This window comes from Armigeres subalbatus, chromosome 2, assembly GCF_024139115.2.
Source record: "Armigeres subalbatus isolate Guangzhou_Male chromosome 2, GZ_Asu_2, whole genome shotgun sequence".
NCBI lineage: Eukaryota > Metazoa > Arthropoda > Insecta > Diptera > Culicidae > Armigeres > Armigeres subalbatus.
Window position 1 is genome coordinate 216,689,217 of NC_085140.1, and position 27,731 is coordinate 216,716,947.

Consider the following 27,731-nt stretch of genomic DNA (forward strand, 5'->3'; position numbering starts at 1 on the left):
ACATTCCGTGATTTTTTTTTTAAATTTCGCTTTCATACTTCATACATTGTATTTAGAAAAACGATCTGTTTGACAAAGTTCTAGGATCCCTTAAGCATTATATGTTATTAAAGAATTAACATCATTACCACATGTAACGAGTGCAACTGGATATATGAATAATTAAAATAAAATTTGGATTGTAACTTCCACAAATAGACGAAGCTTGGCTGACATCAAAGTTATATGCCTATATTTGTCTATTTCTCAGTTTATTTCTTGTTCGATTCTGTTTCTCTGTACTGTGTACCACGAAGCCCTGGCCATCCGGAAGATTCTCCCTGACGAACCAAAATCGACCACGACGCCACGCAAAACCGTTTTCATCGTCAAACGCCCGGATGAGCAGCTGAAATAACCTCCCTAGTCCCTCCGTCCTGTATTAAGTAATTTTTAACCTTCAGTCACCACGAGTATTATGGTCTATGTCTCCTCCCAACTAACTGTACACATAAGATGATATACATTGTTATAAATATCCTACTTGAGAATTGCGGCCTACCAAATAAATGAACTGCTTTAAAAAACTAGACGAAGTCCTACGGAAAAAAGCCAGATCAATTCACCTATTGGAAAATGAGTGAAATGTAGAGGTCAAATCCTGGTAAACGGCAATTTGCAAACACCCAAAAGAATTCCCCTAAGGTTGTCATATGAATTCATACTATGGACTGGTGAGAATTGCTCCTTCATCTACCATTGACTGCATTGTACCAGCCGCGTAACCACCCTGGATGATACAATACATTGATTACCTATTTTATAGAAACTTTTAACATTCTCTCCTGGAGAGTGTGCTAAAAAACCTCGCTCCCTTTTTTAAGCCCTACTAGGAGCGTAAAATAGTTTCAAGCATTTGAATGAAGCAAATTTGAATCGGTTTCAGAGTTTTTTGTAGACGAAGTAGGTACAGAACAGAATTTATGCTTGCATGCGAAGTATTATTATCTGTTTTCATGGGTTCCAGATAGTCTACAGGTTGCCCTCCTTAGTCGTGCGGTAGGATGCGCGGCTACAAAGCAAGACCATGCTTAGGGTGGCTGGTTTGGATTCCCGTTCCGGTCTAGGAAATTCATGGGTTGGAAATTGTCTCAACTTCCCTGGGCATAAAAGTATCATCGTGTTATCCTCATGATATACAAATGCAAAAATGGTAACTTGGCTTAGGAACCTCGCAGTTAATTACTGTGGAAGTGCAGCAAGGTATAAGTTTACATTCCAATAAGTTTTTGTTGTTGTTATGGGTTCTAGGTGCCGTCCTGGGGGGTGAGAATGGGTCACCGACAGTCTGGGGGTCGGAAAACAAAATCGTTCAAAAAGGTCTCTTATAATTCAGTTTTCTTGTCCTCAGATACATTAAATCTCTTTGAAAAGCAATCTATGTAGTTGCAACAGTGGCCCATATCATCCCCATTTGACCCATTGTTTCCCCCCGACGGCGGTAGTCTACGAGATCCATAGAGTCAAGATCTGTCAATCAATTTTCTTCTCTGAGGTCACCAAACTTTTCCAAAGCGAACACGCAAGTCTTTTTTAGGCACGAGATCAAAGTTGTGAAAAGCTAGGTGAGGTTTAAAAATGTTCAATTTCGGCGTTATGTAGATTGTGGATAAACCCTGTAATGTCAAAAAAGCTCTCGAACTTGTTGCAAAAAAATCGGATGAGTACGAGGCCGATACAAATATTAAAAAGAAAAACAGCAACAACAAAATTCGGGTGATTTTGAGGATTTTCAAAACATTTCCTTTCTGAGGTGTTTTTTGATTTTTTTTCATTTTTATATTTATTTTTTTATCCCCCCTTGATCTTTCAAAGGCCGGTAGGACATAATTTTGATTAAATATTTGTAACGGTCTAAGTGCCAAAAACATATTTTTACTATAGGGGAAGGTGGTTGGTTGTCGGCATCCTTTTGTTCTTGGTTCATAACTTTCGCCCAATTGAACAAAGGGGTGATATTTGCATACCAATGGAAGACTATAGGCATAAGCTAATAACTGCCTGGTGAAGAAATTTAATTCATTTTATCTATCCGAAATCTCGCTTAACTTTTCAAAAGGACCTAAGTAACAATTTTGAAAAAATCGAGTTAAACATTGCAAATGATAGCTTTTTTACTCATCTTTGTAACACATGAACACCCATACGAGAATTCTTATGATGTGCTGGGAAAATTAAACATTTATAAAATGACCAATGTGTATGCTCTGTAGAACTGAATTCAACTGTTACATCGGACATTTTATTACAAGCGCATGCAAAATGTCCAATGTAACTTCAATATCAAGAAACTGAAAAATTGTACATAGGTCTTTTTTGTCGACTGCTATTAATTACATTTGGGTGAGTAGAGTACACGTATTCAATCCATGCTACACGCTACATGCTTAATTCTAGAGTGCTTTGAGAATAGGTCGTATGTGCAAAAGAGAGTCTCTCTTTGGATCTATTCTCTTTCGATTATTACAAAACTATACAAAAGTTTACTTCGATTTTTTTGGCAGATAACCAAAGACAATAGCTTTGTCTATCATGCTGAAGTGGAAATGTAGCAAAACATGCAAAACTAGCCGATATATTAGCGAAAGAGAGCACGATCAAAGAGAATCTCTCTTTTGCACATACGACCTATTCTCAAAGCAATCTAGAATTATACATCATATTAGGGTTCTTTCACAAATTACGTAACGCTAAATTTGATGATTTTGGACCACCACCCTCCCCCTCGAAACATTTTTTGTATGTATTGTATTGTATGGTTTATTTTTTTTTGTATGAATCATAACGCTCGGCCTGACCCCCTCGCTCTCCCTAGAGCGTTGCATTATTTGTGAAAGGCCCCTTATATTTTTCTGTTTTGAAAACGGGGTTTCTTCATGTTTGGACCGATGTCATAAAATGGAGTAATGCACACGTGTACGTGTGAACGACTTCATTTGATGCTGGGTACCTTGCGTGGGCGCTGCATCAACGCAGCTTGAAAAACCGATACGTTGGCATCGGCCCTTATAGTTGCAAGATCAATCTCACACCAAATGAAGAACAACCAAAATTGTTCACAAACACAAATTCTAAGCTCGTGCTTAGAAATAACTCCGTTTGATTTTGCCTTGCAGCTAATCGCGATTGAAAGATAACTTATACTAGAATATGGTTCAAATGCATACATTCTAGCAGAATGTCTATAGTAATTATACAGTACATAATTATGTATAGATGAAATTTCATTAAGAAAAAATCCTCATTATCAGTTTTCACAATGCAATCAAATCAAGATGGTCCACTGTTGATAGATTTACCCTAAATTCCAAATTAACAGCGGCAATCGAATTTAATAAAACCTATAGGAATTCATTTGAATGTCCAATGTACAATATCGCATTAAAAAAGTTATGCTGTTACATAAGACGTTTGAGTTGTCTGTCGTAAAACGTCTGAAGTAACAACAAAAACAAAAACAAATCAAAATTGTACATTGGTCGTTTTGTTCGAGTGACAAATTATAATTAAAATATAAACTAGCAAGTGTTTTTAAGTATGAAATTAATAAAAATTAGTTTTTAAATCAACTGGTAAGTATTGTATTCCTCAACTAGTGTGCTATTCATTATGATACTCATATGCTTTATACATGTATCATCATCTTTTACATACATGTAGGTTTTCCTGGATGGCATATGTAATGTGATGATGATAGCAAGAATCACTAGCATATGAATGGAATCAATCCCGTTTGCCAGGGCGTTGCCTCTCAGCTTCCAGGGAGATTCTTCATTGTCTGATTTATCACCTCATGCTACATCGCTTCTATGATGACCTAAACTCAAGTAAGTCAACTATTCAGCTGTTTAATAAATTAGCAATTACCATTGATATTTAATCGTAATCGAAAACAATGGCTTCATTTTGGCCCTAATGGTATTCTCACATTAAAATTAGCTATTCAGATATGCATGATAATTAGCCAAATATGGTAATTAATTAATTAGAGACGTCGTAGTAGAATTATGAGTACTACGCTGCAATGCATAAAAGTTCCAGTTGAGAAGTAAGGGCTGAAGCCCACGTAGCATCTTTCCCCCTAGATGTCACATATATCCATAGTCCTGAACAATTAAGGAGTTTATAAGGTATACTATTTGAACTCAACAAAGAAAGAATACTATATTGCCGTTATACCAATATTTGTCCCATGTTTGCTGGGATTTCCTATATACATGGGACAGTTATGACAGTTATGTTATATGGATAGCTATGTATTCTAGTCGTTTATTTTTCTTAATTAAATGAAATTATGTTGCTGCAAAAAAAGGCGCCAAAGTTGCAAAGTGGATTGCATATAAAATGACGTATTCATACGCCAAAACAATTTGAAATTATTTGAATTACATTCTGATTCTTTTTTACACGGGGATGCGTTCCGTGTAAAAAGTTTTAGTTCAAAATTTGAAAATCCGTGTAAAACAAGTTTTATGGTTTCTCGGCGAATCATGCAAAATGGAGTAACTTTGTAAAAATTTTGTATGGGATTTTTTTTACACGGCCGTGTAAAAAAAATCCGTGTAAAAACAGAATCGGGTGTACATGATTCATTTGTGGTTCAAATCTGCAGAAAATAGAACTGAGTGGTATAACAGTTTGAGGCTTTTAAAACTCAACTGTTTTAAAAAATGACTTTAGAACCGCTGATGTCAAAATGATTCATATCCCAATTCAGATTCATATTCAAACTGACAAACCCAAAGAATTTGAATCACTGCTGATTTTACTCTTTTGCAACAGGTTGGTTCGACTGTTAAGAAGTAACTGTTCAACTAATCGTAAAATAAAACCTTAGAACACTAACATCGGTTGACCATAGAAGAAGATGCCTAATGTTTTTCTATATGTTGTACATTTATGGAATTTCACCAACATAGGGTATCCAATCATGGTTTGAACTAGTGAAAAGCGTATCATGGTTTGAACCATTTTGAAATCAGTAGAAATTACCATCTCATTGGCAGGGAATGAACCTAAAACAGTATGAATGGCATATTTAGGTATATTGGAAGTGATAGAGTTTATTTAAACATTCGTACATATTGTTTAAGTAATAAAATAAAGCGATTTAAAAACGTCCTGAATTTGCGCTAAATCCCCCCCACCAGTGGCATAATTTCAAAAGGCTCGTAAAGGACGCATTTTATTACACAGGAGTGAGATCAATATACCAAACGAACGCTACTTTTATCTGTAATCGATTGACATCATCATAAAATTGAGAAACAGTTTTAAATAGTTAAAATAGTAACATTTATACAAGGTAAAAACTGATCATGGTTTGAACTTGTAAATGCAGTCATGTTCTGCTGCTGTCCGCTAGGAGCGCTGCATGCGCCTAGCTGGAGCATTTTGTTTACATTTCCAATACGAAAAAATCGCAATTTTCATATCGATAATTTAGACGATTTTCACACGATTCGAGTTACTAATCTAATGCAAGAAGATGAATAGTAAAACAAATTTGCTTTTCTATAGATTTCCTCAACGTTTCATGCATGTGATTAGTATTATATTTAGGAGCTGCTGGCTGCTGCAGTAGTTCAAACCATGGTACGAATTTAGTTCAAACCATGAACAGTGTAGTTCAAACCATGGTACGAATCAAAGTTATGTAATTATTAAGTTTTTTCAATAAAACTAAGCATAAATATGTGCACCCAGGATATTTTTAGAAAGATAGTAAACTAAGCTTCCATATAAACTAGAAATCGCAGTTCTAACATGTCCCTTTAATAAAATAAATCAACTTTATTTTGCCGACTCATCTGAAACCCGCCATTTGGTTCAAACCATGATTGGATACCCTATTCGTTGAGCTGAGTCGAATGGCATAAAAAGTCAAACATATAACATAGCTCCAATTGAACAATTATTTTTGAAGTGATCCACCTTTGGGTACAACTTTGTTTCACAAGAAAAGCTAATAGCCTGATCAGATTTCGAGCTTAATGACATGATAGACTATCTTGATGTCAAAGATTGCTCATTTTATTTTCATTTCATATACCTCACATCACATACCCTCACGTCAAATACCTCGTTAGTGATCGTTATCTGAAAAGGCTATAAATCTGACACTATCATTTGTTTGCACGAGAGATTCTACTAATTTCGAATTATTATCCAAGCCAAAACTAATTAACACTAATAAAATTAAAAATAACCAATGTAACAATAGTCGATATGAAACGTCCAATGTCACATGTCCAATGTACAGCACAAATGATCAAAATGTCCCATCTAACGTTTTTGATGTTTACGTAGAAAATTTAACATAAAATCGAATGATATCGATTGCGCCAGCAGAATACATGGTGTTGCTTGGTTCTAGAGGAAACAGGAATTTAAAAATGTGTTTGTATTTAATACATATTTAAAAATCATTTTTTCAACTTTTACTTCGTTTTTCTCAGAATGGATGATATGTTACATAGGTCCTTTTCAAAAGTTAAGCGAGAAATGTTTAATAATAATTTTGTTAGGTGTTGATTCTATGCCGTTTTGTCTTATTCAATTAAGCTCTCAAAAATTGTTATTTTCGCTCACAAGGTGGCAATAACCTGAAAATAGGCATTTTACTTTGATTTGTCTTGATATTTTATGGGTTTCGTGGCCGTGCGATTAGCAATTAGCAATATTTCGCTGCCTCCAAGAATATGGCCATTCGCAGCACCTACTTCCAACACCGTATCGGTACACCCATCGGTACACGCATCCCGCAAAGGCTTCATGCCGCGAGCCGAAATGTGCAGGGATAAGGATGGGAGCATCTTGACGGACGAACGTGTGGGGATCGAAAGGTGGAAGCAGCACTACGAAGAACATTTGAATGGCGCTGAGAGTACAGGCAGTGAAAGTCAAGGCAACGGAGGAGATGACTACGTCAGTTCAGCGGACGATGGAAGCCAACCAGCCCCACCCTTGAGGGAAGTTAAGGATGCCATCCAACAGCTAAAGACAAATAAAGCAGCTGGTAAGGATGGTATCGCAGCTGAGCTCATCAGGATGGGCCCGGAAAAGCTGGCCATCTTCTGCACAAATTGATAGTCAGAATCTGGGAAACTGAACAGCTACCGGAGGAGTGGAAGGAAGGGGTTATAAGCCCCATCTACAAGAAAGGCGACAAGCTGGAGTGTGAGAACTTTTGAGCGATCATCATCCTTAATGCCGCCTACAAAGTGATATCCCAGATCATCTTCCGACGTCTGTCACCATTAGTGAATGAGTTCGTGGGAAGTTATCAAGCCGGCTTCGTTGACGGCCGCTCGACAACGGACCAGATCTTTATTGTACGGCAAATCCTTCAAAAATGCCGTGAATACCAGGTCCCAACGGCGGAGACGAGCCAGCCTCGGGCTGAAAGTCTCCTTAATAAAGACACAAAAAAAAGGTCCCAACGCATCATCTGTTCGTTGATTTCAAGGCGGCTGTGATATGTATAGACCGCGTAGAGCTATGGAAAATTACAGACGAGAACAGCTTCCCTGGGAAGCTTACCAGACTGATCAAAGCAACGGTGGATGGTGTGCAAAACTGTGTGAAGATTTCGGGCGAACACTCCAGTTTGTTCGAATCGCGCCGGGGACTAAGACAAGGTGATGGACTTTCGTGCCTGTTGTTCAACATTGCGCTAGAAGGTGTCATGCGGAGAGCTGGGTGTAACAGCCGGGGTACTATTTTCAACAGATCCAGTCAATTTATTTGTTTCGCGAATGACATGGACATTGTCGGCCGAACATTTGCAAAGGTGGCAGAACTGTACACCCGCCTGAAACGTGAAGCAACAAAAGTTGGACTGGTAGTAAATGCGTCAAAGACAAAGTACATGCTTGTGGGCGGAACCGAGCGCGACAGGGCCCGGTCTAAAAAGATCCACCACCACACTAAATGTGTTATGTACAAGACGCTAATAAGACTGGTTGTCCTCTACGGACATGAAACATGGACAATGCTCGAGGAGGACTTGCAAGCACTCGGAGTATTCGAGAGACGGGTGCTTAGGACCATCTTTGGCGGTGTGCGATAAGACGATGTGTGGCGGCGAAGAATGAACCACGAGCTCGCCCAACTCTACGGCGAACCCAGTATTCAGAAGGTAGCTAAAGCCGGAAGGGTTCGATGGACAGGACATGTTGCAAGAATGTCGGACAGCAACCCTGCAAAGATGGTGTTCGCTTCCGATCCGGCAGGTACGAGACGTATGGGGACGTGGGGTGTATCCAAGGATGGAGAGATGCGGCCTCGAACCGTGTATTGTGGCGTCAAATTGTTGATTCAGTGTTATCTATTTAGATGTAGACTAAATAAATGAAATGAATGATTAGCAATGTCAAACGTCTAGACGCATGCGCTATGGAGTGCTGGTTCGATTCCTACCCGGTAAGTAGGAAACTTTTCGTGACCGAAAAATTCTACACTGGTCGGTGTTATGTGTCCTGTCCGTTGTCTCATGCTAGGTGTTTGAGTGTTCAGTCTGTACGACCTCTGGTCGAAGATGGTTTTCCTGTCTTTTTTATATCTCCCTTGGAAACTGGGGTGCCGATAACCGACCATGTTTGGGTGGCTACAACCAAAATTAGCAATCAGATTGAAAAATTAAAATAAAAGCTTAATTGCAAACGCTACGGTAGCAATCAATATTGAAACACAAAATAATCAAGGAAATCTTCTGAGTAGGTTTTTACTTGATGCAACAATGTTTTCTTTGTTAAACAAAACATAGGCATCTGTTTGGATCGGTAGTAGGCACAAAAAGAACGTGGTTATATAGTACATGCATGACATGTATCAAAATGTCCATATCAGTCAAAAGCTACGTCGGGGTGCCGTCACCTGACCAGTGCCGGCCATAGCTTCCGATCCCATAGTTTGATCCGACCCATTTTCAATTGGATACAATAAGAAAGGTTTCCCGAAAGCAAGTTCTTCTTCTTCTTCTTCTTCTTCTTCTTCTAATTGGCATTACATCCCTACACTGGGACAGAGCCGCCTCGCAGCTTAGTGTTCATTAAGCGCTTCCACAGTTATTAACTGCGAGGTTTCTAAGCCAGGTTACCATTTTTGCATTCGTATATCATGAGGCTAACACGATGGTACTTTTATGCCCAGGGAAGCCGAGATAATTTCCAATCCGAAAATTGCCTAGACCGGCACCGGGAATCGAACCCAGCCACCCTCAGCAAAAATCTTAATTGTTAATGGATATTTTTTATTATTTAGGGAAATTTGTGTCCAAAAATGTTCAAATGAGTGACTCTCTTTCGGCGATGTGTGTCGATTGAAATAAAACACTATAAGTCTCCGGGACTCCTATAAACGTTTGTTTTAGGAGCGAACATATAGCCTCTATGTATAATTGGTATAAGAGAAGAAGGTGAAAATGTTTTTTTTTCAAAGAAAATCTCAAATATGTTTTCAGTTATAAGAGATAGATTCATGGCTCTTTGGCAAAAATGTGCGCCTCCAAAAGTTCTAAAAGTGCTCGGAATTATTTTTTTTTTTGCGAAAAACAAATGTATAAAAAGTTATGAGAAAAAACTGATTTTAAGGGACCACCCTTACGTATTTATTTAATATACTCATAACTTGGGAACCATTAGAGAAAGAAATCTTTTTTTCCTTTTTTTCAAGAATTAATTTGAATGTTGCGATCAATAGACCAGTACGAAAGCTTTTGATTACAGTATTCAAATTAAATTATGAAAAAAAAGTTACTTAGGTCCTTTTGAAAAGTTAAGCGAGAAATATTGTATCTTCAGCAAGTTGCTCAAAATTAATCATTCTACAACGTTGTGGAACCTTTCACAAGTCTCTACGGAATTATCAAAAAGTTGTTATTGCGAACTTCTGAAATAAGGGTACTATCCTAATGTCACTACATTGAAAAAAATCGTAAAAAATATGATTTTTTCCTAAAGACACCATATATTTTGAAATAAAAGTTTGGGCGCAAATATTTTTATCTTACTAGATCCGGCTCTGGATCCATTGTGCAATTTATCACAAATGACATGTATCACATTCGAGCCTACTCCAGGGTTTTCTTGGATGACCATGAACACATGTGAAGGTCGCATTATATTCAATGTACTACGGCGTGTATCGCTTTTAAAACAAGCCCATTAATTTTTAGCTACGCGTGTGGAGCTTAAGGATTTTCTTGGATGACCATGGAAATATTCCAAGGGCACTTAGGGCATGTACCACTTTAGAAACAGGCCGATGGATCTCTGATTACGGGTATAGATCTTAAGGCCTTACTTAAGGCATGTACCTCGGCTTGGCCGAGTAGGTAAATTAAACCGAGCCGAGTAGGTAAAACTGCCAGCTACGTCAAAGGATCTCCCACGGATATCCTGGACATTGTCAGTAAAACCAGCTACTGCCACTTCCATCCAGACAATCCGATCAGCTAGTCATAACAAAATTATATCATAATTATATCATTATATGTGTATATGTACAAATAACAATATGTGCAATATTTTTTTTTATAATTTCACTGTACCGGATAAAGAACATAATATTATATGATCGGCATAACATGATTATTACACAATGTGATATAATAATTATGAATAGCAATAGTTGTCACAAAACCAGTAATTACTTTGTTCTTTTCAATAACATAATTTGTAAGCACATCGAGTTATATTTTTGTTCAATTGAAAACATATTTAGTTATATTTTTGTTAAAACTAGAAGAAATTTTGTTACAATTTTTGTTGTTTTATCTACTAATGAAACATGTTTTATAACAACTTCTGTTATAAAAAAATAGCTGTAACAGAATAACGAGCTCTGATATAAATCCGATACCATCTACTGGTCGTGAACATTGTAGGCAACTTCTTAACATATCCGGATCAGCCAGTGTCACATGTTCAAGAACAAGATTAGGGATCCTGCCAGGACTTGGTACCTTGACCATCAGGCCCGAACGACTTGTGATATTTCTGTACTGCAGATACCTCTTCCACAGTTCAACCCCTTCTTTTATCCTATCAATCAACTTGGGGAAAATTCTTTTTCTCCATTCAGTTGTTGTGTTTCTTAACATCAATATCGTTCTTAGAACTTCAGGAAAAATAATTGAAATTTCGTATCGGATTGGAAAACTTTAATAGTTTCAGAAACTAGTGTAATTATGTATCAAGCATGAAATTTCCATTTCACCTTTCGTCCGGATTTGGTGTTGCCAGCGAACCATTTGCCTTGCCATCAGGGATATGCGTCGTATAGCGTTAGTAAGTAAACACATTCCATTAACCACCATTAATTTTGTTATTTTATTTGGGGGTTTACACTACATATGACACATTTCACAATTTTTCCATCAATATTGCTAGTAATAGGGTTAACAAGATCCTAGAATCATTTGAGATAATACAAGTTTACTTCGTTTACTTGTCACATACTGCATAGAAAAATCGTGTTTAAAATAGACGAAAAGCACAAATCCGAGAGTATGTTGCATGTGTCTTTCATTTGATGTAATTAAACTGAACGAAATACTTCATTTTTATCAGATAAACGGTCGAAAAATTAAATAGGTGGAGCCGTACCATGAAAAGCTAGAAAAAGTGGTGGTGAAGTAACAAAAAGTTAATGAATTAGTGCAACAGGCAGCAACCATATGTGGCCGGAGCCAGCTCTGTGCACGGGTAGCTCACAATAAGTTCTTCAGTGCACGTTTCCTCACACTTCTTCTGCAATCTAAATGAAAATGTCTGACTTTGAACGAATAAGACTGGTGATCCTCGGTGGTGCCGGCGTCGGAAAGAGCTGCATTATAAAACGCTTTCTGTTTAAAACTTATTCAGACAAGTACAGACCAACTGTGGAGGATTTGTACAATCGAGAATACGACCTGGGCTCAGTGACGTTAAAGGTAAGTACTTTCATTCAACCATACGATTATGCCTCCGACTGTACAACAAGGTCATCACAAGGTTTTTACCGCTTGATATCAGTTAATAAATTAATATCAATCCAACTAGCAACTGTGATGCTTCTCCCGTGCATTTAAAAGGCAATGAAAATCGCACTTTTGCTAACCACAGATTTACAATAATTGCATTATTATATATAACTTACCACTGTTTGTAATTAAAAATGGAAATGCTTTTTTGAAAGATGTGCTTTTGCCAAAAGCGATGTTTTGGTCGAAATTTCAGGGAGGCATTTTTCTTCCGGAACTTCCGAAGAATTCTGGGAGGAACTTTCATACCCAAATAACCTTTTAAGTTTTATAACGCTCTTGAAGACCATAGTTAACTCTACAAGAGTGTAACAAAACCAGTATGAAACCAAAATGTTTCGAAAAAAAATCTTGAAGAACTTCCTAAGGAATTTCTCTTTCGAAAAAAAGAACCTCGAAGAACTTCCGAGGGATTACCTGGAGCAATATGCAAAGGAATTCCTGTAGAAACTTCCGAAGGAATTTTTGGAAGAAATTCCAAAGCAAATTCTGGTGAAACCTCTGAAGAAATTTCCGGAGGAACTTCTTAAGGAATTCATGGAACCTTCGAAGCAATTTCTGGAGGGATTTTCAACGGAAATCTTTAAGAAACTTACGACGTAATTCCTTCCAAAGCAAATTCAAGATTTTCAAGGAATTTCCTTTAGAGGTTCCTTCAGGAATTGCTTTGGCAGATCCTTCAGGAGTTGCTTCCAAAAATCTTCCAAGTATTCTTTTGGAAGTGCTTCCACGATTTTTCCGGAAGGTCCTCTAGGATTTTTTTTTCGGAAGTTCCACTAGGTATTTCTTTGGAATTTTCTTCAGCAATTCCTCCGGAAGTTCTCCCAGAAATTCCTTCAGAAGTTATCCCAGGAAAACTCTCAAAAGCTTTTCGAAACTTTTTTTTCGAAAGCTCCTACAGGAATTCCTTCGGAAGATTTCCCAAAAAGTTTCTTTAAAAATTTCTTCAGAAGATGCTCCTGGAAATTCTTTTTGAGTTCCTCCTAAAATTGCTTCAGAAGTCTTCTAGGAAATCATTCAGAAGCTCCTTCAGAGATTCCTTATGTTCTTCCATTAGATCGTTTCTCTAGGAGTTTCTTCAAAAGTTCTTCAAAAATCTCATTTGAATTTTTTTCAGGAATTCCTTCGGAAGTTTCGCCTGGAATTCCGTTTCAAATTTCTCTAGGAATTGTTTCGGAAGTTTCTCCAGAGATTCGTTTTTAAGGTCTAACAAATTTCTTCGCCATGTCCTCTAATGCGCACCTGCATATGGTAAAGGGATGAATCTCTGTCGAAACTAACTTTCAGAAAAGTTTTAAAGGAGGATTCTCTCGGAATTCCTGAAGGAAGTTTCTCCAGGAGTTCCTTTTTAAGTTCCTTCAGGAATTCATTCAGAAATTCATTCGAAAGTACCAGACCAGAGCTATGTTACTTTCTGATGAGTCTCCTAGAAGAATTTCTCTTATAATATCCGGAAAACTCATGAAGGATTTTTGGAAGGAACTTCAGGAAGGTTTTCAGAAAGAACTCTTCGTTGAATTTCAGGAGTATCTTCAGGAGGATGAAACTTTTGAAAAAGTTGCTAGCTTAACTCCTAAACGATTCCCAGGAGCAGCTTCTGCATGAATTGCAGGAAGAATTCTTGGATTATTTCTAGAAGCAAGTCTTGAAAGTATTTTTGGATTATTTCTAGAAGTAAGTCCTGAAAGTATTAAAACTTTTGTAAAATTCCCAGGAAAAACTTTTAGAAGAATTTCATTAAGTATGTCAGAAAGCTTCCCGAATTTCCGGCTCCATAACGCTTTACGGCTAATGAGCCTTCCAAATAAATGATAGTTAAAAAAAAGCTGCCCGAACAGCTAGTCATAAAAATCACAAAAAACACATCATAATTATATCAATATTTGTTATAAATAACAATATCTGTCATAATTACATACATTCTGAGACACAGATGAAGGAAAAAATGCTCGATTGGCATTACAAGATTATAACACTTTAATTAAAATGAAGAGCATATCCTCAAGAAATCGATTGATTTCTCTGTTATGGGGTCGAATAGAATTTGAATTCGAAAAACTTGTAACACAACGAGTGATTACTTCGTACTGTTTAATAACAAATTTTGTATTATTTTAGTTGTTTTCCATCGCACAACACGTTGATTTAGATAGAAAACGGAATAGTTCCCCTAATTTGAGAAAAAGTGTCGCATTTTTACAGACACACATACAGGCATCACTTAAATTTGTCGAGCTGAGTCCATTGGTATATAACACCATGTACCTTTGGGCCATCTATCTTTAGTTCGATTTTGAAGCAAGTCTTTACATACATTTAGTGTTCAAGAACACTGATTGATCAGAACTGGTCTATATTGCACTATGAGCCAAGTGAATAGTGTTTGGGATTTATCATCTCTTCTCGAAATACACGTTTCAGCAGCTCATAAATGTAGATCAATAACGGCACCGGCCAAGTCCTTACAATCAGTTGGGAAAGAAGGGGATGTAAGTGTGTAGTTACTAGATATTGATGATACCTATTTTATGTTTTTATTAGAGAGGCTTGCAGCTCTGGGCTTGATTACCTCTTGAGGATACTTCTGCATCCCCACAATACCACAGAAAGGAAGTTTTGTTAATTGGGTAGGGCTGAAAATTTTCGGATTGGCATCAAGAAAGGAGCGTCCTATACAGCTCTAGTCCCGACAAGTTCCTATCTCACGTTTCCACGCGTTGACCACCGAGCTCGTCATTGTATACGTAGACTAGACCTGACTAAGCTAAACATCCAATTTATCGAATATTTGTTTATTCATTATGTGACCAAAATTATGTACAAGTTACCAACACATCGCTCATACCTTAATCATTACCTTTTAAAAAGCTTTTGAAATGCATCACAATCGCTGGGTGGATAGTTCTGTTTTTTCTCAGGTAAGGTTCGTAATTCCTGATTCTAATATTCTGCTTTCTCTTTTCTACTCTGCGCTGATTGGACTGCGAAAAAACAGGTTGACATACTAGACACGTCTGGTGAGATGCAGTTTCCGGCCATGCGGAGACTATCGATTGCGACCGCCCACGCTTTCCTGCTGGTTTACGCAAGTACGTCCGAGCTGAGTCTGGGATGTGTGAAGCAGTGCTTTGAAGAAATCCGAGAACAACGAGCCGACTTCCAGGACGTCCCAATGGTGATTGTTGGCAACAAAAGTGATCTCAGTAGCACACATCGAGAGGTACGCATCGAGGATGTATCGGAGTGGGTGTTTTGCGAACTGCCGAAACTGAAGTGAGTAACAGTGTCAGATGTCAATCATTCATTACTTGTAGATTGCATTGTTTAAGCAGCAGTGAATGGGTTGATATCTTTCAATTTAACAAAAGATATGATTATATACGATGATACGTCCAATCCAAAAATAACAATTGCTTTTAACTTAACGATTTTTCGTTCAGAGGATCTATTGCAAATAAATATTGTAAAGCAAAGTTGAGAGAGTAAAAGTCTCCCAAGTGAACAAGTCTTGATTGTTGAGTTACTTTTCAAGTGAATAAATCGCAACTGCATTGTTGGAAATTATTGAGGTACATAAAAAAAAACCTCTTGAGTCGTTCCCGCAACAAATAGATATGGCTGATGTCTATATTTTCATACATACATTGCTCAGAATAGATCTGCAATTGTGAAGTGAATTGTTTGTGGACACTAGAAATGATCATCGTATCCTCAGTTCATTGAACCGGAATTGGATCAATTTGGTGACATTGTTTCAATATGTTTTTATATGATTCCAAAACTAAATACGCGCTGGATTAAAAAATCTGGAAGTTTGTTTATGTATCCATTATCCAATTGATAATGGTAGCATAAACAGGCGGAGCTTATTGTAAGTGAAAGTGGCCTCGGACTGGACTTGAGTTACCAGGCAGTCTGAAATGGGTCACTGGAGCTGCGATAGAGCTAACACCTTCTAACTCCCGGGCTAAAGCTGACTTTATTACAGTTAGCTTTCTTCCATAATACCACTGCCAGACAGTGGGAGTTAGATTGAAGATACACACACACACATAAAAAAAAACCTCTTGATAGGCACATCAAAATCACTGTAGAGTGAAGATTCAAAAGGAATGTTTATGCAGTATACTAAAATTGTGAAATAAGATTTTAATTGCGTGCTGCATGGATTCTAATAATTTGATAGCAATGTTTTATATACGAAATCCAGGAAATTTCCATCGGAATCCGAATGGGATACTTTCGATAATCTTTCGGAGCATCGGTGGTTCAATTAAAGCAAAGTGGTTAATGTTTCAAAAAATGTGCATATGCACGTCGAGTTTTCAAACAATCTTAAAGTTGACTTCACTATCGAGGAATACTCTTCAGAATACCAATATTTCGTCAAAAACTACCATACCCTTGATATAGAAAACTTTCTACGGCTTCTGAACCCCAGATAATCTTTTGGAATTATAGCATTCTTTTAATTTCCCAAGGATTATCTACGCAACACCATCTACTTTTTTTCTCCAAAAACAGGCGACTACTCCTACGGTGTATCACGCGCCTCCATATGCAACCACATTCTGTCCGTACACAAACAAAAAATGGACCCACGTGGAAACAGAACAACACCACTTTTTTCTAATGTAAAGGTTTTCAAAATTATTCATAATTTATGCACTATTAAGTTATGTTTGATAACATGAATTATGAAATTTAGAAAATTATGTACGATTATGGCACACAGGTCATACGGTAAGCAATTTCAATCGCCTGGTGTGGAGTTTAGACTCTGTCCCCCAGTAAGGGAAATATGTTACCATAACGTAGAATTTTCGCTTCATGGAAAACGTCATTGTGCTATGTAATTTTTATAGGAAAATGTGTGGACTGTGACAATGGCATTTTCCATGAAATGAAAAGACGTAGTGAAGCTGCGAATGAGGCCTTCCAAGAATCACGTAAACAGCTTATGACGTAAACAGCAACATGAAAATGAAAACGAAACGACGAAATCAGCTCTGTGTAATTGTCAAAAACAATTGGAGCCCAACAATTTTGTTAATGTCCCTCTTAGTAGAAGACAAAGAGAATATTGTTGACAATTTATATGCAATAAATAATATCAGATTTATTATGCGGTTCTTTGAAACAGCGATTGTTTAGGAAGCAAATTGCACCTCTCGTCGATAGGTTACTTGTTTATTGCCTGAATAACGACCATCGATTAATTATTATCGAAAACATCATCGATTTCCAAAAAGGCATACAATCATTGTTTAATTTTTTTCATTTTCATCGCTTGTTTTCAAATAAGTTTACCATGTCATGTTTTAACATGAATAGTTTTCTTCAGTGTTGAAAAATGACACTTGTTTTTATTTGATATAAAGACTTTATTTAAGAAGTAATTTTCAATTATTGGGGACGCAAATGTGAACGAAACACACCCACAACTTTTCCCGACTTCACCAAAAGCGTCCTCGATGCCGCCATTGCCTGATACCACATACTCGACCAGCACGAAAGGCACTCCGTTGGATGGTGGTCGAACGACACACGCAATATGGTTAAGGCGAGAAGGAAGGATCTCCGAGCGCTGCGGACCCTTCCCGCTGGTCATTCTAACAAGGCAACTGCCCTCCAGGACTATAAAGAAAAACACTATGAATGCAGGTCAGTGATTCTTGAAGCAAAGAGAGAATAGTGGGAGGATTTTCTCGACTCGGTCAACCTTGGCCAATCTGCGGTCGAACGCTGGGGAAAAGTGACACACTCAGCTGTAAGCGAAGATATTCCCCCAGCCATCTCGACACACCGGATCGTACCATTTCCGATCCCCCGGAGGTGGCCAATGCTCTCGGGGAAGATTTCGCTGGTTTAGTCTCCGTCAACGACTATCCAGCTCATTTTCAGCAGACTGTTGCCAGCAGATATTCGTCTCTCTCTTCAATTTTCGAGTTCCTCAGGATTCATAAAATGCCGCCTTTAATTCTCCATTTTCCTGAGCTGTCGTTTGCCCTCTTAAGGAGCAAAACGATGGGATTGGTTATCGCGGTTTCTGGAGTTGATCAACCAAGCATGGTCTGATCATACCTTTCCGGACAAGTGGCGGAAAAGCATCGTTGAACCCATCCCTAAGAACAACATTTCCTCCCGAGATGTCACAAAGTACCGGCCTATTTCACTAACATCTTGTGTCTCCAAGATCGTTGAGAGGTTAGTGAATCGTCGTCTGAGGGATAAATTAGAAGGCGATCGTAGGTTCGGCTTCCGCCAACAGGTGTTCTGACTGAGATACTGCACGGGAACATACTTCGCATACCTGGGAGATGTACTGCAGAACGCCTGTGGAACTAGTTTCCTTAAATATCTTCAAGGCCTCCTTACGTCCTCCAGCAGTTGAAAGAGTGGGGATTCTCCGGCAACCTCCTTGCTTTTGTCCGTAATTTCCTCACAGGTCTTTCTTTTCAAGTTAGGATTGGTAATCATAGTTCGAAGACCTTTCCGGAGGAAACAGGAGTTTGTTCCTCGTGGCTATGAACGGGGTTATTCGTTCCCTCCCCGCCAACATACATATCTACATATATGCAGACGATATTCTGTTGGTTGTCGTTAGCGACACGCCCGGTCGTACACGGATCAAAGCACAATCCGCGGCCAGTGCCGTCCTCCGTTGTGATAACTCAACAGGTTTTACTATGACAGCCAGGAAATGCGTAGGGTAAGACGGTATAATGCGCCCCACCTGACCAAAACGCCCCACTTTGATTTCTAGAAAACTATAACTAACTAAAGGTCAAAATCAGTTGGTACCTATAAATATTTGTAAGACCATCATCCTATGTGATTATAGGAGTATTTTTGTATTACGTAATGAAAATAAAAAAAATACAAAAAATGCAGTTTTGATGTAATTTTCAATGTTTGTTTGCTCAACATTCTGGAGCGACGCTAGCATACTGTCCGCAAAACTTACACTGGAACACTCAGTTGGGCAACCAAATAACTTTTCTCATTGGTTAATATGATTTAAAATTGCTTCCATCTTCAAAAATGTAACGTTTTTCAAAAAATGTGTTTTTCAAAAATATGTATCACTGGTCAAAACGCCCCAGTGTAGGCAGGACGATATGCCCTTACCAACTGGACACAAGCACGGCGAGCTTGCAGCAGTTGCTACCAAATTATATAGAAACTATTGAAATGTAATGCGCGAGCTCGAGCGGTTAGTTTTCTGGAAAACAGTCATCACAATTTGAAAAATAAAACACTTGAACAATTCTGATGTGACTTGCTAACTCCAATTCCAAAATCCGACTCTCTTCTTTATTTACAAAAACGTTATTTATAACTACTGGCTATTGTTTACATTTTTTCTCTCATTTTCAATAATGTTGCAGAATGTTGCATGGTACCTACATTTACTCTCATGTGACATTCTGCTCCGAGAGCATTCGTACTCTCTAAATAAACAATTATTTAATAATTGAGTCAGCTACTATTTCTAGGCCAGCTTATTCGCCAAGTTTTGCTTATACTTAAATATCCGTTGTTTATTTTCAACAGCAGTTGCTATTTGATAAACATAAATGGACAGGTTCCAACCTGTCCAATCTTTCCTTTTGTTCGTTTATATGACATACTTTAAAAATAGAAGAAAAATGATGATTATTGCATGGCGTTTAGGGACGCTACAGTAATTCCAACCTGCTTAAATGGACTTACGTTGGTTTTTTAATGTCAAGCACATAGGGATTTGTAACCTTTTTATTATGGGATTGATAAAATACTAATGAAGGGCTATGAAACGTCTTTGGTTAAAGGCTGCCTCACACCTCGGGAAAATTTTCCAGCGGATTTTGAGCCCCGTGTATTTTAAATGGGGCCGGGATTTTGATTTTCCGTGTCCAAATTCCGAAAACATCGCATATGCAAAAATGCATGGGGAAAAAATCCGCGAACCAAATTCCCGAGGTGTGAGGCTACCTTAAGGTGGGGCGTATTGCACAGGCACTTTTTGAAATCCATTTTTCCACGACTTTTCAAAAAAGCTTTATTACGTATTTTCTATAATATTTTTATATGACTACTCACAGGCAATGTATTATTTGCGACTTCTTGGACTACCAAATGTGTGCCAAACAGCCTCCTGTGCACCATCTTTTCGGCTGAAGCAGCCGCGGCTTTCATCGCCGCCATCTATCCACCAAGGAAACCCCATCCTCGTTCTGTCCGACTCTGCCAGCGTTATTTCCGCACTCCAGAGCGATGAGCCTAAGCACCCCTGGATCCGAAGCACCTTATCGAACATGGTCCCGAACACGACCTTCGCTTGGATTCCAGGGGGCTGCGGAGTGCCTGGAAACATCATGGCAGATCTCCTTGCTGGAGACAGATATCAGGGCCACCGTTTTAGGTCACCCGTCTCGTTAGGTGACATAAAAACCTAGATAAGGAAAGCTGTACGAGAAAACTGGGAAATTTCCTGGATTGCCACAACTTCCGGCTACCTTCGGAAAATTAAGGGGACCACATCGGCATGGACAGATAGCAAATCATCTCCCGGCTACGAACCGAACACACACGGCTCTCGCATAACTTCGACGGGAGCCCTTTTCATACAACCTCCGACGTCTGTGATGTTCGCAACACCGTGGAACGTTATGTCTGTCGATGCCCCAAATATCAGGCTTTCAGGGATACCTACGGGATATCTGCTAGCATCAGGGATGCACTATCCGACGACGCTGCTAGCACCGCCGCCCTAATCTATTTCTTAAAAGATGGGGCATTCCTTGTTTACCCCAAAGCTATAAGCCCAACCCCACCCCTCACCCCCTCCTCTAGTGACTGGGCAGCCCGAGAGCCCCAACGCGGGTTCTGAGCAGAGCTTAAAATATTCATCTTCATGAAGCAAGTTCGGTCCGAATTTTGACAAACATCGCATGAATATTCAAAACATAGAATGACATAGTCAGACGACTACTCCACCAACTCATTCATTCGACTGTCACTGAGTGTGCTTACTATGTGCAGAAAAAAACATATTTAGCATTGTTTATGTTGATGTTTACCGTTGAAAGTTCCTCGCGGATGAAAATCGGATTTAGTTCTATGTGATAAATTACTTTACTCATTTGAAACGTTTTCAGATTTCAGATAATTTATCAATTTGTAAAATGTGCATAAATATTCAATGACTAATATTCAACCGAATATTGACAGTCCAGAGCCGACTACGAATGTGTCTGGAAGTGAACTGACAAATGACGAAAGGTGGACTTCACCAAAAATGTTCGATTATTTTACACTATGGTTCTGAGTCCCTCGTAACATTAACCTCCGATTAGTTTCTATTACTATTTTTAAGAAAGATTTTTTGTACGGTTTTGCGAAAATTCTTACAAATCGACATGTTTATTCCATTATGTGAATCCTCTAAAAAGCTTGTAGGTTATGTTTATAAGCAATTTACGTTTTGAGTAAAAATTTCCGTTTTGAGTAAAAATATCCCTTACAATCGGTATAGACGCCGCAAAAAAATCAGGGTGATATACCGCACCAGTAGGTAGGTGCGTAGGTCATATTAATGAGATATTATTTTTAAGGGAGAAAATCATGTGAAATAAGAAGACCAAGATATAGCAAGGGATTAGGAGGAGAATTCTGCCCAGAAAATGTAGACGTCGTAGGACATTTGTTCCTTTCTTAATAACATGCTCCAAAATTAATGATATTTGAACAAGGAACGATTTCGACCTAATCTCTGTCGTAATTTATTATTATCATGCGCGCTCACTACTGTGAACATCGCAATAATGGGAAACAGATCAATTTGCGCCCCAATCCTTCGTTTCGGTTGTTATATGAGTACATATGATTCATTCTCCGGTGTTCTGTATAATTGTAGCTACGGTCGGATATATTAGAACATTTTCGGAATTGCACTTCCATTTCGAATTCGGATGGCCAGAGGGAATAAGAGGCTTGAGCCATTTAAATTATCTCCGGAGAGCAGCGCACTCAACGTCACCTGGACCTATTTTATTACTACCAAGGTTTACCTGGATTCTCCGTAATTTCTTTCCTGTAGTTGGATTATTTTACCTATATTGTCTTTTTTTTTCAAAAAAAAAAAAGAATATTGGGGACTTTTACCTGGTGTGGTCAAAATCATACAATTTTTTGTAACCATCAGCAATTTAATCCATTCTTTATTTATTGTTTTCCAAATTATTTGTTGTCTTGTAATCATAAGATAATTTCCAAAATTTAATGTTTGCACTTTACATGAACAGAGGCAGCAGGGACTATGTCCAACGTATTGGCAATCTATGTCAATGGTTTGACGACCCTTCCCCAAGCCTCGTCCAGGATGTGGTGGGGTTAGACAGTGGGCTCTGTTAAACTTCTGTAAAAAGCTGCATGTATCCGCAAGCATGTAGAGTTCTCTGTAGGGAGTTCTTCATCTTTTGTGTAATCAACGTCCATAGCCCACACTCCGGAAGCACGGATGATGATGAGGAGGCATTCTACACCCAGCTCGAACGTGAGTACGACAGTCGCACAAGCCACGACGTTAGATTCATCATTGGATATTTGAACGCTCAGGTTGACCGGGTTAGATCGAGTTTTGGAAAGTTCAGCGCACACCACCTGACGAACGAAAGCGGCCTGCGACTTCTTGATTTCACCGCCTTCAAGAATATTGCCATTAGTAGTATCTACTATTCTACTGCCACCACAGCCTTCAGTATCGACGCCCTTGGAGATCACCACAGACCACAGACAGAATCACAAATCGACCACGTTCTTATTGATGGAACGCACTTCTCCGACATTTTCGACGGCAGCACCAATCGGGGCGCTAACATAGACTCTGAACACTATCTGGTGATGATTAAACTGGGCCCAAAACTATCCGTCATCATCACTGTTTTGTACCAATAACCGCTTGTTTCGATAAAAGCATTTTTCTGTGTTGTGTAGGGGTTATCACGCCTATCTAGAGAGTAGGATGTTGAGGGTTCGAGTCCCTCCAAGACACGTGGATTCTTTTTCGCAAATGTCATATCAATTTGTCCATTTCAATACATATGCTGTGCATATGCACAACCAAGATATTTTACAATTGGTTATTAATTGGTTCGCCGCTTGTGCGTGGGCGCTAAACATGAAACCAACACCTCGGTTCCGGGGAGCGTTGTTCCCTCGAATACCAGAATATAACAATACCTGTTCCGACGGTAGTTTGTGTTGTCCAAAGTTTGGCCAACGGACTCAACTCAGTCCCATGAGCTCCATGAGCCGCGTCTTGCTGATATTTAAGTTGTGCCTGCTTACCTTGCTGAGCTAACGTTCAAACATTCCATGTTCCAGTTCGTGTCCTTTATTTCATACCAAAAGTCGTTGCCGTTAAATCTGTCATCGATGTTTCTCTGTTGATTCCTCGAACGGTTTGTTAAGTTTCAGAGACAGGTCTAAGGTCCCTATCCACCGTGATAGGACTGCCAGCTTAGATATGGCTTCCGGGGAATAACATTTCATACTCAGCCACTGGATGCTACACCACCTTGGTAAACAAATGCTAGATCAGTCAAATATGTTTGAAGTCCCACCCAACTTCAGGACTAGGCTAGTGCGCTTTGAGTGGCACACGAGATGTGTTAAGCGCCTATGCCGATGTCAACTCGCTATTTCGTAGCCCCGGCCAATTTTCAATTGCAATATATGTGATAGGATTTTTCTTCGAATGCAGATTAAGTGCGATTTTTTTGCACACACAGATATCGAGTCTCCGGGTTTCCCATAAAAAGTTTTGATTTTAAAGCAAACATATAACCATTATGTATTCTACTTAGTATACGAAAAAGGTAAACATAGTTGCATGATTACAATTTTGTATCTATTACCTAAAATTTTCTGTGTTTTGAACAAGAACATAGTTTACCTTCTTTATCTCTTGTATCCAAGCAAAGTATGTACACTTCAATCAATTCCTCTGATAAAGGATGCAGAAAAGCGTTTGGCAAAGTTTCTGCAACATGGTTGCTACCGCTCGTTTAGTCTTTTTTCCTGAAGGTAACTGAAACTTATGCCACGGAATTCACATTTTGCAGCCGCACTGAAGCGTCATTGATTTCAACATGCATAAAAAGGAAAATTACAAGCTGTGTAAATTGATTCCCTGTTGGCAACTAGGGCGACATTATATGCTATGTTGGCGAATAAATTGCATTTCTCTTTCATATTTTCCAACACCTTTTATGGAGCCTTCCATAGCTTAGTTGGCGGAGGTACAACGCCATAGCTATATAGAACAATGAAAACTGCTGGTTCGGTCCGCTAGTGTAACAATTGTTTGAATTTTAAACTCTATCATCTTATTTAGTACACTCCACAATTTATGAATTGTGGTACGGCCTGTTATTGACTTGATTAGCACGCAGTTACAACCAGGAAAAAAAAAACTTTTTGAAGGACATGTTCTGCATCTGCTGTGATAGGAAGAGCGTCTTAGAGAGTCCTCATTCTTCGTTCAGTAGCCACCTTAGTTGACATAATAAATGGCTACAACTTGATATGACATCAAAGAAATGGTGGAGTTGCACTTGGCTCAATCAGCTTCATTTGTCGACAGGAAATGGTGCACTGGCAAAGTTATATTCGCACTTTGGCTGACGTTACAGGCTAGCGCTAAAGGAAAAGTAATCAAACTTTCTAACAGGTCGTTTACGAAAGTTTCTTTTTTTTAGTTCAATCACGTGTGAATCTGTGCAGATGAACGTTTCGTGTTTCAGGTGCAGCAAACATAAACGTACTTTGAAACAACAAATTAGTTTGCATACGTGTGTAAGCCGGCAAACAGTGTACCATGGAAAAGTTCGATACAAATGGGTGGTCGAAAGTATGTTTATCAACTGTCAACGAAATGGTTGATATTTGCAAAATATGTAGGTAATGTGAATGTGTTCTTGTTTTTAATCAAATAAGTGTAATTTATTTCGACTTTGAAATATGAAACACATTAGCTATATTTACTAGCCACAAGAGATGACCGAAACCATTCGAATAAAAATTATAATTGAAATATTTATTAATGGATTCACTTTTAGAACTTATTTTCGCTAAAGAAATGTTTTTATAAAAAATCCGGATAATTACATTATTTTATAAACTAACATTACAATGATAAGGAAATGTTAATATTATCTTCCAAACTTGCATGATACAATTATAGGAAAAAGCATCGTTTTGCTAGTTCCATTACGGCAGGCATGAAGAATGTTTTATAGAAGTGGATTTTAAAGCGAGCGGAGGGCAATATTGATGATATAAATAATCTTATGACCTTGAATAAACAACGTAAAAACCAGTAGGAATGAATCTCGCTTACGGTAGTGGGGTTGATTCGAATTATTTCTTTCATGATCGAAAAGACATTTTCAGATGTCACATTCTATTTATTCGGACGCATTTTTTCTACAACTAATAACATACACTCGATTTTTTTTTAAATTTTTAACCTGATGTTTTAAATTTTAAATTTTGAATTTGGAATTTAAAATTTATGTTCTTAATTTGTTTATTGTTCAATTTTTAATTTTCAATTTTTGGTTCCTAGATTTGAATTGTTGGCTTTTACTTTTGATTACTATTTTTATATTTATAATTATTTTTTACTTTCAATTTTTAATTATTACTTTTAACTCAATTGAATTTTTGAATTTATATTTTTAATTTTAGGTTTTAAGTTTTAAATTTTAAACTTTAAGTTTAAGATTTTAAAAATTGTAAACTTGTTTCAACCATTAAACATTCCTCCGGAATGTACTCCAGTGATTTCTCCGGAATTTCGTACAGGAATTTCTCCGGAACTTCCTCAATATATTTCTCCGGAACTTCCGTCATAAATTTCTTCTGAAGAAGCTTCTTCAGGAGTTCCTCCGAAAGATCCTTCAGGAGCTCCTACAGAAGATCCTTCAGGAGTTCCTCCGGAAGATCCATCAGGAGTATCTTCGGAAGTTCCTTCAGCAAGTGCTCCGAAAGTTCATTCCTTCCTTCCTTCAGACCTTAATTCATCTGCGATTTCTAGATCAAGTTGCCAATCGTTTGTTCGTACAACATGTAGCTAGTAAAATTATTTTTTACATTTCGAAATTTTCTTTGTTTAACCGACATTCAAAACCAGCTCCATTCAGCAAAGAATAAGCCTATTAATTGAGTTGCGGAAGGATTTTTGCCATAACTTATAAGATTTTTGTGTAGGTATATAAATGTTCTCATTTAATTTCTTAATTCCTCAATTCCTTAACTCCCTAATTCCTTAACTCCCTAATTCCTTAATTCCCTAATTTCTTAATTCCTCAATTCCTTAACTCCCTAATTCCTTAATTCCTTAATTCCTTAATGCCTTAATTGCTTAATTCATTAATTCCTTAATTCCTCAATTCCTTAATTCCTTAATTCCTTAATTCCTTAATTCCTTAATTCCTTAATTCCTTAATTCCTTAATTCCTTAATTCCTTAATTCCTTAATTCCTTAATTCCTTAATTCCTTAATTCCTTAATTCCTTAATTCCTTAATTCCTTAATTCCTTAATTCCTTAATTCCTTAATTCCTCAATTCCTTAATTCCTTAATTCCTTAATTCCTTAATTCCTTAATTCCTTAATTCCTTAATTCCTTAATTCCTTAATTCCTTAATTCCTTAATTCCTTAATTCCTTAATTCCTTAATTCCCTAATTCCTTAATTCATTTATTCCTTTATTCATTAATTTATTAATTCCTTAATTCTTTAATTCCTCAGTTGCTTAATTCCTTAATTCCTTAATTCCTTAATTCCTTAATTCCTTAATTCCTTAATTCCTTAATTCCTTAATTCCTTAATTCGTAATTCCTTAATTCCTTAATTCCTAATTTCAATTCCTCAATTTCAATTCCTTAATTCCATAATTCCTTAATTCCTTAATTCCTTAATTCCTTAATTCCAATTCCTTAATTCGTAATTCCTCAATTCCTCAATTCCTCAATTCCTTAATTCCTTAATTCCTTAATTCCTTAATTCACCTTAATTCGTAATTCCTTAATTCCTTAATTCCTTAATTCCTTAATTCAATTCCTTAATTCCTTAATTCCTTAATTCCTTAATTCCTTAATTCTTAATTCCTTAATTCCTTAATTTTCCTTAATTCAATTCCTTAATTCGTAATTCCTTAGTTCATAATTCCTTAATTCCTTAATTCCTTAATTCCTTAATTCTTAATTCCTTAATTCCTTAATTCATTAATTCCTTAATTCCTTAATTCCTTAATTCCTTAATTCCTTAATTCGTAATTCCTTAATTCATTAATTCATTAATTCCTTAATTCCTTAGTTCATTAATTCCTTAATTCCTTAATTCCTTAATTCCTTAATTCCTTAATTCCTTAATTCCTTAATTCCTTAATTCTTAGTTCCTCATTCCTTAATTCCTTAATTCCTTAATTCTCAATTCTTAAATTCCTTAATTCCTTCATCCTCTATTTCCTTAATTCCTCATTTCCTTAATTCCTTAATTCCTTAATTCCTTAATTCCTTAATTCCTTAATTCCTTAATTCCTTAATTCCTTAATTATTTAATTCCTTAATTCATTGATTTCTTAATTCATTGATTCTTTAATTCCTTAATTCCTT

The 27,731-nt window shown here is 37.5% G+C and overlaps 1 protein-coding gene across 4 annotated transcripts in view; it reads left to right on the forward strand.

Moving 5' to 3' along the window:
* Nucleotides 1-27,731, forward strand: part of LOC134211655 (GTP-binding protein Di-Ras2) — a 127,850-nt gene that overhangs the window by 87,710 nt on the left and 12,409 nt on the right. For 3 of the 4 annotated variants that reach the window (XM_062688754.1, XM_062688757.1, XM_062688758.1), the window contains exons 2-3: nucleotides 11,613-11,974; nucleotides 15,060-15,337. In XM_062688754.1, coding sequence (XP_062544738.1) covers nucleotides 11,804-11,974; nucleotides 15,060-15,337 — 449 coding nt within the window. In that variant the 5' untranslated portion in view covers nucleotides 11,613-11,803. Of the gene's footprint in view, nucleotides 1-3,515; nucleotides 3,612-3,699; nucleotides 3,867-11,612; nucleotides 11,975-15,059; nucleotides 15,338-27,731 lie in introns of those variants that run through there. The other variant, XM_062688755.1, reaches the window with a different exon arrangement.